Source organism: Saccostrea cucullata, unplaced genomic scaffold (assembly GCF_032062105.1).
Source record: "Saccostrea cucullata isolate Sc308-1 unplaced genomic scaffold, CSIRO_AGI_Scuc_v1 ctg105, whole genome shotgun sequence".
Taxonomy (NCBI): Eukaryota; Metazoa; Mollusca; class Bivalvia; order Ostreida; family Ostreidae; genus Saccostrea; species Saccostrea cuccullata.
The window spans coordinates 1221614-1236210 of NW_026919155.1; the positions used below are offsets into that span (position 1 = coordinate 1221614).

At 34.2% G+C, this 14597-nt stretch overlaps 1 protein-coding gene across 6 annotated transcripts in view; it reads right to left on the reverse strand.

The window, feature by feature from the left end:
* The window catches only part of LOC134281049 (multiple epidermal growth factor-like domains protein 6), a 42307-nt gene extending 28642 nt beyond the window's left edge, over positions 1-13665 (reverse strand). For 5 of the 6 annotated variants that reach the window (XM_062763540.1, XM_062763534.1, XM_062763520.1 and 2 more), the window contains exons 1-7: positions 13616-13665; positions 7662-7784; positions 6914-7036; positions 5202-5441; positions 3695-3823; positions 2709-2831; positions 2383-2505 (exon numbers count right to left, since the gene is read on the reverse strand). In XM_062763540.1, the coding sequence (XP_062619524.1) occupies positions 2383-2505; positions 2709-2831; positions 3695-3823; positions 5202-5441; positions 6914-7036; positions 7662-7737 (814 nt within the window). In that variant the 5' untranslated portion in view covers positions 7738-7784; positions 13616-13665. The remainder of the gene's footprint in view (positions 1-2382; positions 2506-2708; positions 2832-3694; positions 3824-5201; positions 5442-6913; positions 7037-7661; positions 7785-13615) is intronic. The other variant, XM_062763548.1, reaches the window with a different exon arrangement.
* Positions 13666-14597: the final 932 nt, after the last annotated feature.

Consider the following 14597-nt stretch of genomic DNA (forward strand, 5'->3'; position numbering starts at 1 on the left):
TCTAACCTCTGTATTGTAAGCATTAATGAATAAGAATAGAGAGATGTAAAAAAACTCCTATAAAAGTTCCGTATCAATATAGACAATGAACTTTACTTTAGGTAGAAACAAGAGGCCCAGGGGCCACAGCGCTCACCTGAGCACATCGGGCTTGAATTTACTCCCCTCCCCCCCTCCAGGCGGTCATCATTTGAACAAACTAGAATCTACACTACCTGAGGATGATTCCATATAAATATCACTAATCATATTAAGCTTTGAAGTACTTGAAAAGAAGATTTTAAAAGGTTTCCCTGTATATCCTTATGTAAAACTTGGGTTGGCCCCACCCTAGCCCCGGGGGTCATGATTTGAACAAACTTGAATCTGCACTACCTGAGGATGATTCCACATGAGTTTCATCTTTCCTAATCAGTGGTTCTGGAGAAGAAGATTTTTAGATTTTTCCTATATATTCCTATGTACTGTTTTCTGGGTTTGCTGTAACTTGGGTTGGCCATTTTGGCCCCATCCTTGACCCGGGGGTCATGATTTGAACAAACATGAATCTACACTACCTGAGGATGATTCCACATGAGTTTCATCTTTCCTGGCCCAGTGGTTCTGGAGAAGAAGATTTTTAAAGATTTTTCTTATATATTCCTATGTAAAACTTGGGTCAGCCATTTTGGCCCCACCCTTGCCCCGGGGGTCATGATTTGAACAAATTTGAATCTACACTACCTCAGGATGATTCCACATGAGTTTCATCTTTCATGGCCCAGAGGTTCTGGAGAAGAAGATTTTTAAAGATTTTTCCTATATATTCCTATGTAAAACTTGGGTCGGCCATTTTGGCCCCAACTTTGCCCCGGGGGTCATGATTTGAACAAACTTGAATCTACACTACCTGAGGATGATTCGACATGAGTTTCATCTTTCCTGGCCCAGTGGTTCTGGAGAAGAAGATTTTTTAAAGATTTTTCCTATATATTCCTATGTAAAACTAGGGTCGGCCATTTTGGCCCCACCCTTGCCCCGGGGGTCATGATTTGAACAAACTTGAATCTACACTACCTGAGGATGATTCCACATGAGTTTCATCTTTCCTGGTCCAGTGGTTCTGGAGAAGAAGATTTTTAAAGATTTTTCCTATACATTCCTATGTAAAACTAGGGTCGGCCATTTTGGCCCCACCCTAGCCCCGGGGGTCATAATTTGAACAAATTTGAATTTACACTACCTCAGGATGATTCCACCTGAGTTTCATCTTTCCTGGCCCAGTGGTTCTGGAGAAGAAGATTTTTAAAGATTTTTCCTATATATTCCTATGTAAAACTAGGGTCGGCCATTTTGGCCCCACCCTTGCCCCGGGGGTCATGATTTGAACAAACTTGAATCTACACTACCTGAGAATGATTCCACATGAGTTTCGTCTTTCCTGGTCCAGTGGTTCTGGAGAAGATTTTTTAAAAAATTTTTCCTATATATTCCTATGTAAAACTAGGGTCGGCCATTTTGGCCCCACCCTTGCCCCGGGGGTCATGATTTGAACAAACTTGAATCTGCACTACCTGAGGATGATTCCACATGAGTTTCATCTTTCCTGGCCCAGCGGTTCTGGAGAAGAAGATTTTTTAAAAATGCCATTAATTTTTAACAAATTCATGATTATCTCCCCTTGGAAAAGGGCGTGGCCCTTCATTTGAACAAACTTGAATCCCCTTCACCCAAAGATGCTTTGTGCCAAGTTTGGTTGAAATTGGCCCAGTGGTTCTTGAGAAGAAGTCGAAAATGTGAAAAGTTTACAGACAGACGGACAGATGGACAGCTGGACAGACAGACGGACAGACGGACGCCGGACAAAATGTGATCAGAAAAGCTCACTTGAGCCTTCGGCTCAGGTGAGCTAAAAATTGCAAGATATACATGTATCACTAATACATTAAATATAAGAAAGTTAACACAGGACAATAACATACCATATACACATGAGGCTGTTGAATTTCAATAAATCCAAGCAGCAAAAAGAAGACAAAGAAAAAATACACAGATAAATAACGCATGTATAAAAATTATTACAGTGGGCATCATATATGATCTCTAAAGTCAAACCCTGGAGTATCTTATCAAAAACATTAGCATAAACTACAAGTATGTATTCAACAAACAAAATCAGATGTAAAAAGCTACAGCATATGTTTTAGTTGCTGCTCTCTGATTTTATTAAGCAAAACTGTTTTCTGGGTTTGCTGTAAAAAAAGTTTGTCAAAAATTTTCAATACCTACATTAACATTTTATTTTTCAAATAAAGTCAATTTGCAGCATTTCAATATACAAAATGCTGTATTTCCCAACATTGCATATACAATGACTTTTTGCTACACTGAATTGATACTGACTGTAGCAGGACTTCCTGTTGACCCCGAGCTGGAATCCCGGGTGACAGCGACACGTGTAGGATCCCATCGTGTTGACGCAGTCCTGGCTACAGCCACCATTGTTGTTCAGGCATTCATTGATGTCTGAAAAAGAATATTATGTTATTATGCTCTTTAATTAATCCATAAAACATTCCAATAATGACCTAAAAGCATCTAAACCGAAAAAGTTTTGATTTATCTACCTAAGGCCTTCATAATTTAATCAAGAAATAAAATTTTGCAGTTCTATCAGGACAATCAGGATTTGATTGAGTACTCTTAAAGCTATCTTGCTTTTTTCTTACCCTCACATTGCCGCTGATCAGCTGATAACTTGTAACCCATAAAACACTCACACACCCTGCTACCATTCCTGTTAATACACTTGTGTTCACAGTCTCCATTTCTGTTCCTGCAGGGGTCAGCCACTGAAAAACAGACCCAAGGGGAATTATAAAGCTTACCTTAAATTGACAAAGTGAGGCAAAAGCAAAGAGTCGTACTAAACATATAGCTGGCATTTATGTGAATCATTGACGTGCAAGTGGCTAAGACTTATACATGTACAATAAAACTTGGTTATAAAGAAGTCACTGTGACCTTTTAAAATTACTTCGCTATATCCGTAATTCGTTATATCCGTATAAGGAATTTGTTAAATTTATTTAGCTGGGGATCCAAAATAACTTCGCTAAATCTATGAATTTGCAATATCCTTGTTCGTACTAAATGAGTTTTACTGTAGTTTCTTTTGAATGGACCTGCTGCAAAATTTTTAACCATCCTGAATATGTACGTCAGATGCAGAATCCAAAAATCAACAAATGCTTTATGACTAAGTTTGATCATCATAGAATGTAGTGATTAGGGATTTATTTGCTGTAAAAAATTTAACCTGCATAGTCATGCAGTGAGATCTAAAATTACTGGTCAGATCCAGTCTCTGGAACAAGTATGGTTGTATGCATCCCTAGATGTACTAATGTATATTCCTTATTTTTCATGAGTACTTATAATTGCAACATGGCCCTTCAACCTCACAAGGTGAGAATTATAATTAGCAAAATGATAGTTGATCAAGAAAATTAACATGGAATTTAGCACCATAAAAATAAAAGTGTGTAATTTTATTTTGCTAGTGATGCTTCTCGCAAAATTATGTGGTAAAAAATTCCTCAGGTATATTTAGGAATCTACAGTATCCATTAATGTTTGCTTGGTTACTATGGAACTCTGTAGCTTGGAAAACCCTGTCAGCAGTTTTTTGGAATTCATAACTTTAAATACATACGTTGACAGGTGCGTCCATCTTGTTTGAGCCTGTAGCCCTCTCTACAGCTACATCTGTAATGTCCTGCTGCCGAGCCCTCGATACAGAGATGTTCACAGTCCCCGTTATTTACGCTGCAGGCCGACTCCACTAAAACAGTAAACATATTTTTAGATACCGGTACATGAAGAATTTTCAGAGTATGGCAAAAGTAATACCCTAATAAATAAAAAAAAATTCTATACAGAATACTACGGTAATGATATATAGTGACATTTGTTTGAAATAACCAAAATGCTGAACCTTTGTTATATTTATATATATAAAGAAACTGAAACCTTAAAAATTTGTATTTTCTTCAGAGCTCTTTCTGAATCTTAAATACGTGTAGTAAATAAATAGAAGAATGCAATTTTAAAAAAGACTCAGAAGTCTTCATGCTTAGTTAAATTTGTTTCATCTTTTGTGTAACTTTACACAAACCAAAATGATATTGCAAGCTTGCATGTTTCTAAGTGACTGCCAATTTTATTGACACATGCCTCGACTGTCTATCTGTAAAACAGCTGATAATGAAATAAGCGAGAGATGAAAGTTAGCACAGTTTTTCTCCTTTGTTTTTAATTATTTTTATCTAGAATGTCAGGAGCCTTGATTCAAATTTTTATTTTTGTTTTAGCATCTGTGTTTTTTGACACCACCATCAATCTATCATAGAATTCCTCTGGGCTCTCATGATAATAGTGCTAACAAGTTATTCTTCAACAAAACGTATGTATTGATGCTAGTGGTAATTGAATTTTTGTGTATTGTCTATTATGAAGTAGCAGATCGTGTTACAACCTTTGAAGATTAAGATACAAGCACCCATAGAATTTTTTTTATTTCTACTCGAAGCGTCCATAAGGCTTATACAAGAGGATATGAGAGATATAGGACAATGAGCATTATTATGATTCATAAACACTGTACACTTTTACATGCTGTCTTCATGCAAATCTCTGATGAGAAAAAAATTAAAATCAAGACATAAATAAATTTAGCTGAATCATAAAACCCTTTCAAGAAAGCAATGAAATGAGTAATACCTAAGAATTGAAAATGTCTACAACTAACAGATGGAGAGATAAAAATATATGTAACATAATGAGTTTCTAATTTAAAACAAATTTTTCTGCCATGTAATTTTATGATGAATGCATGTATTATATGATGGCTCAAGTGCATACACTTCACTTGACATTGAAAACAAAATCTAAAAAAAAGTCCCATAATGAACACATTATATATGCAAAGAAACATCGTGGAAGAAAACTTAATGATTCCGAAAGAAAACTGTAATTGAAATAATCTTAAAAATCCTACAATCTAAATGAAGCTATAATGTTTATCTAACCTAAGTAATTAAAAAATAAAACACTGAAAACCAAAAAAAAATCTGCACAAAAAGTTTACAGAATTTTAATGCTTTTTTTGCAGGTTTTGAAATGAAAGTATATTTAGTCTACTACAACAGACAATGAGATACCCTGATAATTCAGAAGTCGCCTCTTTTTCAAAACAGAAGCCAATTCTGTAAATTCATCCGTCTTCTGAGCAATGGCTGCCAATTTTTTATTCAGAAGTTTCTCTGAAATCTCATTTCTCTGGTTTCCATTTTCCACTCCTTGTTTTAATTTTCTACTGGTATCTCCATTTTTATCAAATTGTGCAACTAACTCATTATTTGTTCCTATTTTATTTTCAATCTTACGCAAGTTCCCAGCAGCTTGTAAAGGCAATATGAAAGAAAAATCATTAAAATTCCTCAATCAAATTAGTAGACCTTAGGATTAATCACATATTGGTATTAAAGTCTGCTTCATTTTCATGCTAGAGAAAATCTCCAATTACTTTTAATGACCTCGTGGAAAAATGCCTGGGCTGTGTTTGCTTTTTATATAGTGTAAATTAAAAATCTCCTGTGAAGTAACACATTTTAATTGACTTAAAGAAAAAATTTAACAATTAAATTTGTTTGAAATGCACTTTTAAATCCTTCTCCACTTAACCTTGATTTTCTACATTGGACTCTAAATTAAATTCAAGAAGAGTCTTGCATCTGTATCAATGACATAAATCGATTTTAATACAATTAAAAGAAAAATCATATTAAAGGAAAACCTTAAGTAAACATTCAGAAAAATTCTTAAAATATTGAGGATAAAAACAATTTATTTAACATCTGTTCAAGGTGTTAAAGCCTTAATTACTTAAATACTTGCTCATGACACATGAACATTTAATATATCAGTGACAAAGAGGTATGTAAAGTTTTCTTTGTAAGAATACCCTATCGATGCAATCTAAGCAGTTTGTAGATAAAAGATAGTCCAACTATGTGCCAGGCACAATGGCTGTGAACAGAGTTAGCTTATAGCAGGTGCCCCCTCCTGTACACCCAATACACCAGGACATGGTCCTAACATTACTTCTACTTTTGTGTTTCTCAGCACTACACTGTAACTCTATCAGACAGTATCTTCATGGAAACTTCTTTGTTAGACCATATTGCACACACAGTCCACAAAAAAGAATTTTGCTGAGCCTCTAAAATCTAGTTAGTCTAAGTGCTTTCATGTTATCCCATGTTCCTGTGGGAGTCCGTATCAGCATGGACCAAATCCAAACTTTCCATCCTCTATATCAATTTTCTTTATGTTGAGAATAAAGGGTTTTTCAAACTTTAATTGATGAGATTTTCTCCATCTATTCATATCGAACATAATCTTGCAATACTAAATGGAGGGTATTATCATAAATGGCTGTTGCCTTGTGTGTTTGCAATGAGCATCGAGAGACGGTGGTGATGTGGAGACAAGAGAGTGATGGGGTGATTAATGGGGGGTCACAGGACCCAATACACAGATTATACATCTATTACCTAATCCCTCAACTCACAGCACATAAATACATTCTTCTTCTATGGTTTCCACTTTTGGTATTATAAAAGATCGAGTTCTTACAAACTACATAAAGCTTTTGCTCTGATCCTCTTTCTTTGTTATGTGAAAATAACTTTTAAGTTTAATAAAACCTAGCTAGTAAAATTTGTTGAAATGAAAAAGGTAAGTCTTAACATGAAAACCTTAATTCCACTTAACATTGCAATTGTTGAGTTCAATTTAGTAGTTATTATTGAAGCCGTTCTATATAAACAGAATGCATACACAAGTCAGAAATCTGGACCCGAGGTCTTACCCTCACAGCTTCGTCCGTCGGCGCGGAGACGGTACCCTGCTGGACACAGACACTGAAATCCTCCCTGGGTATTACGACAGTCGTGTTGACACCCCCCTTTATTATTGTCACATTCATTGATATCTGAAAAGGATTCACAAACAGACATTGAATTCAATGTTCATTTCTGTCACAAAGCAAATTACTTTATTTTTTCGAATTCAAAAGAAAGTAATTCTAGCTGGGGAGAGATTCGGGGTATTAATGTTTTCTTAATTCAATGACATTAATAGAATCAACAGGACCTAATTCAAAAGTAAATATCTTAAACAAAATTTGTGTTATCGACTAGGCTCAAATTTCACCTTTCAATCTGTATCTTCAAGATGAAAACTTTACAAGGGACAAATTTGTGAATTTTATGCACCCCTGGTAGCATCATTTTAGTTTACTTTGTTTATTGATCATAAAATTGTTACAAAAACCTACTCCACCCTCTCAGATAAATATTCAATTTGTTTTAAAAACTGTGAAGTCTGTAATTTGCATGACCTTGAAAACCCCAGAAAATTTTTTCATCTCTGTGATCAATGATCGACAACTGAGAAAACTATGTTCTTTATAAAACTAATATTGACTAGAAAAAGCCAGTCAAAGCCACTTGCTTAAAAATCAACTCCTAAATTCTCCTCTTTTCCTGAATCTTTCATTTTCAGACATTTTTTAGTGAATGCCTATAGTGTATAGGAAGATTAACTTCATCATTTACCTTCACAACTTCTACCATCTTTGCCGAGCCTGTAGCCTTGTCTACATTTACATCTATAAGAGCCCACTGTGTTCATACAATCATGGTCACAACCACTGGTTCCCCGGGTACATTCATCTATATCTGTAAACAAAAGAATGCGATGTTATAAATACAATAGTAGGAGGGGTGACACAAATTTTAAAGACCTACAGCTTTGTTCTACAATAGAGCTCTTAGCTTCAGTTGAAAAGCATAGAAATAGAATTCTCTGAAAATGCTCCATCCAAGAGCACTCAAAAATTATTAAAATGTAATATCATTGTTACAGTACTGTGATGCTTTTCAGTTTAAATTTATACATTCAATGCTCAAGCATTCCATAAATGAACAATACTTTCTTTTAGCTTTAATTTTCTTTTAATTGAGGAAAAACTCGCTGAGTGTCTAAAATATTAGGACCTTTATATGTATCAGCAGCCACTGTGAAAGAGAATTGTTGAGGTCATCGAGGTCTCAAATAAAAATTTGTCTTTCTGATCATATGCAGTTTAATGTGCCATTTCTAGCACAAAACCCTTCTAGAATTGTCAATACTATTTTTTCAAATCTATTTGAATTCCAATCAACAGTTCACAAAAGCAACATAAAAATGATCAACCAATACTGAACCAATCAAATAACATAGAGAGAATGTGATTCAACACTTAAAATCAGCCTACTACACTGTCACCCTATTGCCTATTGAGGACTGGAAGAATACAAGAGAATTACAGGAAACGAGATTAATCTGAGATGGAATGGTCAATCTTGTGACAAAGTAAGGAGAGATAAATTGCTCTCTGGAAACTCAACAGGTCTTTCTAGCCTAAGCAGTCATAATTACAGCCTTTTGATATTCCTCGCGCCTTATACTTAAACCCCCGAGCTGATCATTGGATGTTAATCATGCATGTGCATCGGCTTTCTTTAACCCCCGATTACACCTCTATATACATCACGGCTAAATTGACAGCCAAATCCAGGGAAACTGCCAATATGTTGCAAAAACTTGATTTGGAAGCTTTGGAATATAATGGCACATAATTGCCTAAGATTGCCTCCTTAGTCTGAAATAGATTAGTGTATTCTTAGTCCCTCCAACATTTGTCTAGAGTTCTCTAAAGCATCCCTTGAAATGCCATTTGTGAGAAACCTACCAGATTTATCAAGTCAACCCAAACTGAATCAAGCTCAATCTTTTTGCTGCAACTATTGAGGTAAAAACAGCCATTTTGAATGATTTATTGGAAGAAAAACTGTGCATTTTTTGTCTAAGATTATACTGCTTTATTTACAATGATTTCCTAATATGAAGACACAAAACAGAGGTATTAAATTATTATTGAAGCAATTGTTTGGAATAAATATATGCAGACTTATGAGCAATACCATTCATATTTTGTCCCCAACATATTTCAAAGTACATGATCTTGTAACAGGTAGGATTTTCTTATGTACGTATAGTGTCACTTTCCACATAAGAGACTACACAGCTTTACAAACATCCTAAACATACCAGTACTTTAATGAATTTGTTAATATAAATTTTAGTTCACTCACACAAATATTGCTTGTAAATTGTCATAGTTAAACTTACCATATTGTAATTCAACTCTCCTTTGGTCACCTATAATTTTTTTCATCACTTGACCTTGGAGGATGACCTACTTCTGAAAAACCTTTGTCATTTTTTTAATGTTTGGAAGAAATTTCATTTCTGTTTTAAGTATCCCTTATGTCAAGACCATATTCCTTGCATGGGCTCCACTGATCTTGTCTTTGACCTTAGAGATTAACTGACCTACTTTGAAAAAAACTTTGATCTTGACACTATAACTTTTAACATGTATTCATTAATTATGATTAAGAACTTTCCTTTGGATGCCATTAACTTTGACCCCTTGACCTTGACTTTTGATAAAAGTTTACACTTTAACTGACTTTGTTATAATTTTTGAATCTTTGTTGCTCAGAATTTTTTCAATCCATATGTGTTTTCCTTGTAATAAACCTTTTCTTTTGGTACATTTTTTTCATCTCTTGATCCTGACCTGGGATTTTGGCTTGCATTTGAGAAACTTTAACCTTGACCATGAGCTGTCACAGAGGGGCATCAGTGTTTCATAAGCACATCTTGTTCTTTAAATCAATCTTTTTTAGGTATGTGTCAGTTAAAAACAGATATTTACCCACCTACTTCTATTGATTTTCAGTCGTTCATTAGTCTTATTGATTTTGTTTCTATTTATGGACAATTTATTGACACATCGAAATCTTTTTCCTGAAGGTATATATTAATTAGATGTTTAATTACCAAACACTGACCATTATATATACTCTTTAAAGTTCATAGATTTCTTGGTCAATAAAATAAAATATAAAAGTCAATAAAGCAATAGAACAATGATGGTTTTATTTTTATTTATAACTAATGCTGTATTTTAATAAAATCAAAACACTATAGAGAATTTCTAATGTAATGCATCTATGATCATAAATAGAACATTCTTCAAACACAATTTTATCATTCAAAGCAAAATGCTAGAGTCAATACCTCACTACCTCAAAGCATTAGTTCTGGGCTACAATAAAAGTTCTGTCCAGGGTATGTTTGGTTCCTATGTTGAAGAGCAGGATTAATCATGTTTACATGTCTATATGTAATACTGTGTAATATAACATTAGATATAACCGATGTACATACAACATATTTGATTTGAGGCACAGTGAATTCAAGTCTGGCACCCATAGAACTGCAAAACATAGAACCAGTTTTTTAAGATATCTGGAATGTGGAAAGAATGAAAAAATATATCATAGGACACCAGCTGTATATCTTGAAAAAGCTAAGCATTCCTGTAATGTTTAATATATGTTTTCTCCTTTAAAATGTTAAATATTGGTGTCATCCGCAGCGAGACCTGCCTAACTAACCTAACTGAGCCTTAATTAATTAGTGTGTAATTGTCAACAAAACACCTGGACAGTTTGTTTGTATTTTTGGCACTACCTGATGGATGGGTCACCTTAAGGCTGTCACCTGAACACATCAGCTGGTGAGGGTGGGGCAAGGACCCTGTTACAGTGCAATATACTGCCTGCTACTTTTATCCATCACCTTCACAATGAATTGAAAAAAATAAAAGATTGGCAAGAACCTGTCAAAACACTTGACCCTTTTTTATAAATACTGCAACGAAAATATCCCCTTCTCTATGTAGTATGTATATTATTTCTGACATTCAAATAAATCCCCTCTAATTTGGCAGTAATATAATAAATTGGTATCAGACTAATACAGGGGTGGCTGATCTTTATCAATTATACTTTAAATGACCAGTGTGTATTCATCAAGGATAGGAATATGATCTAGTGTGGAATTTATCTCTCCCAGCTCGGGTGGAAATGGTTTCTGCCATAGACCTGTGTCTGCACAGATAAAGCTGGGCTCCTACGACCTTAAAAACCATCAACCAACAACCTCATCCCCCAATCAATATGCCTGTCAGTGATAAATAGCTCCAACACAGTTTCTGTGCAATTACCTAACAAAATAAATTGAAGAAATTCCATAAAAGGTATCAATACTCCATCTACAGTACAAGAATTCCAAGTGGAATTGCAATCCCAAAATCCAATGAAACAACCCATAATACTGGCCACAAAAAACCTTAATAAGACCTCTTTTTTACAAATAATTTCTTATTATACTGAACTGTTTAGATACACCCATGCACTTTAAAAATATATATTGTTTTTTAGTGTAAAAAATAAAAATAAATGGCTTAGACAATAAATTGAAGATCATGTATATTATATAACTGCATTTTTTTTATGCATGCATTTCATGAAAATTATCACGTAAACCATAAATGGAGTGAATTCAACTCTTATCAGGGACATGTATCAAAATTTAAAGAATAATATATATTTGTCAAAAAATAAAAATCATGCCAACAAACAACCCATATTATAAACATGGAATTTTCTTTGATGGTCTATTGATGACCCCTTATGACTGGTCAAGTACAGTAAAATTAGAATGTAGGTGTAAAAACAAAAAAATAAATGTCAGTGTATGCAGTAAATCAGAAACCCTCAAAGAAAGATCTAATGCATATTGACCATTTTTTTGATGTATAACCTTAGTGTCCCTTTGAACCAGTAACTATGGTCACAGTTTGACATGGCTTGACCTGAGCTTACCTTTTTTTGCATAGAAATAATTTCGACAATACTTTTTTTATTTTATCATTTAAACAGATTTCTAGTTTATGAAAAAATACTGGACATATTACCACACTGTAGGCACTAAAAGACTGGGGGAGGGGGAGAGGGGGTCAGGAAATTGTCTTGCATTGACATTAAATGAGTTAGGAGACATAAATTAAAAATTAAGGTTACTTAATTAAACTAACTGAACCCATGTTTAACATTGCTGTAAGGTTGAAAGGATAGGAAATGCAAGGATTCTCTTCCACATGTGACAAGATCATTTTAACTGTCTATTGTGTTAAATCATTGTCTGTTTAAATGAACGAACATTCTCAGAGACTTTATCTTCAAAGATATTTATCAAGCCGAATTCGAGACATAACACGAATTTTCCCTTTTGTTTAATTTTCACAAAAGATGATCAAATTCATAATCCTCTTTTCTGATCAATTTCTGTTCATCTACAGCACATTTCTATCAGTGTCTGTTTTCTTGTAGACAGTCATTTGCCACACGGCATTGAACATAAAGGAATTCAAGACATTTAAGCTAAGCTAATACTTAAAATGTTAATTACTACAGGCAATCATAAGCCTTAATGTTCTTACAGACCATCCATACATATGATTGTCTCCATCTATAAACAAATTATTGTCACTCCTAGCTGTCACATTCATACCAACTTAAGAAATTTAAAGAAGCCATTTGAAGAGCATTGTAAATTCATTGCATGACTTTGTTAAAATGTATTGCAAATGCACCTCTTAAGAATTTAATACAATGCAGCACATTAAATTCTACAAAAATAAACAGAAACCTCAAACTGTTTACTTCACAAGCTGATTTACATATTACGATACAGACAAACAAAAACTATGATGATTTGAATAACTATTGTGTTGTACAGTATAACAGGATCTTAGACAGACATCAGCTGATTGGCACCTGTTGTCTACAGAATGATGTCAGCAGAATGCTGCCAAGCTGACGCTCAACTCCATGACATTGTCACTTGAGAGTAAGCAGTGTATATTTTTTTTATGCGAACCTCTTAAGATTGATACTTTCATCATCAGAATCAAAATGAATTCACTTACATTCAAATTTTTTCATCGATATTATATTGAATTTGACCAACCAAAATAAAAAAAATTTCAGTTTCATCATTTGAAAGTGTTTTTTTTTTATTTCTTCGCATAAAAGAAACAACTTCACTTCAAAACTATGTGATGCAACTCGAAAACTGTACAACAGCAGAAGTAATTCTCTTAATTGATCACAGTAAATCCATAATTCCCTTTTGAATTCACCAATGAATAGAAACCATGCAGACTCTGAGGTAGATTGTCTGAAGCGCATGGTCATTTCATTTTCTTATTTCATGGAATTTTAAAATTTCATGGGGTTCAATTTATGTGGATTTGGTCTTCTTAAAAATGAATTTTAACCTGAAACAACTATCTATGTACATGGATAAATTTTTTAATACAATGAAACCTCAGCCCCTTAAAATATCATTATATTTTATTTTAATAAAAAAAATCCCCCCCCCACCGTCTCTAAATTCATTGCTCAAGTACATAACAATCTTTGAATTAATCACCAAGCACCAGCAATTATTGCATGTACTACATTGCAAATGACAACTCTTTATTATGATTTGAATTCCCGCGGGACACCTACAGTTCTGGGTGTTTACATTTGTTACCCGGACTTACCGTACTGACATCTTGAGCCCTGGAATCCCGCGGGACACCTACAGTTCTGGGTGTTTACATTTGTTACGTCCCGGACTTACCGTACTGACATCTTGAGCCCTGGAATCCCGCGGGACACCTACAGTTCTGGGTGTTTGCATTTGTTACGTCCCGGACTTACCATACTGACATCTTGAGCCCCCCAGTTCTGGGTGTTTCACACAGCGACCTCCATTTAGACACAATGTCTGACTGCACTGTCCTGGAAATATACGACAAACACAAGATTTAACATTGTTAGTTAATATTAAAATGATTTTTGTGTATGTGTTTAATGTCCCTTCGAGAATATTTCACTCATAATGAGAAGCCATCACTTCCCGGTAGAGGGCTGTAAATTTTGGTCCTGAACTTGTCACTTAATTTTAAGGCTTTTTTGTGACAGCTATGCTTACTCACATTGGTAAATATTTAAATTTCAGAGATAAGAAAAATTCTCTTCTCATTCCACCATGGCCAGAATGGGAGAGGATCATACATTTTGGTTGTGGTTTGCCATGATGCTGTTAATTTGCTCGCTACCAAAAGACTGCCTAACAATGGCCAGACTCAAAACTTTTTTAAAAAACCTCTAGGAAATGATTTTTTAATCATTCAGAATTTTCTCATAATTTCAACGAGTATTTTATTTTTATAATTGCATTGTACATTGTTATGCCATAAAATTCTGTACAAGAATGTTTAATGCTTAGTAGGAAGAGGGCAAGCAAATATTCTTTTAAGAAGACCTTGATAATAATTTTTTGAATGCAGGACAGGGAATAAGCATATTCAGCTTACTCATAAAATTAATGGTTATATGCCAATAGGACACAAAAAATCATAAGAAATTTTGCTTGCAAAACACATTTCTGTATGTAATTAAACCTTAATTAATAATAAACCTTTAACCCTAAAAACATATATAATCTGAATATGATTTACTTCTCTCATTACTTAACAT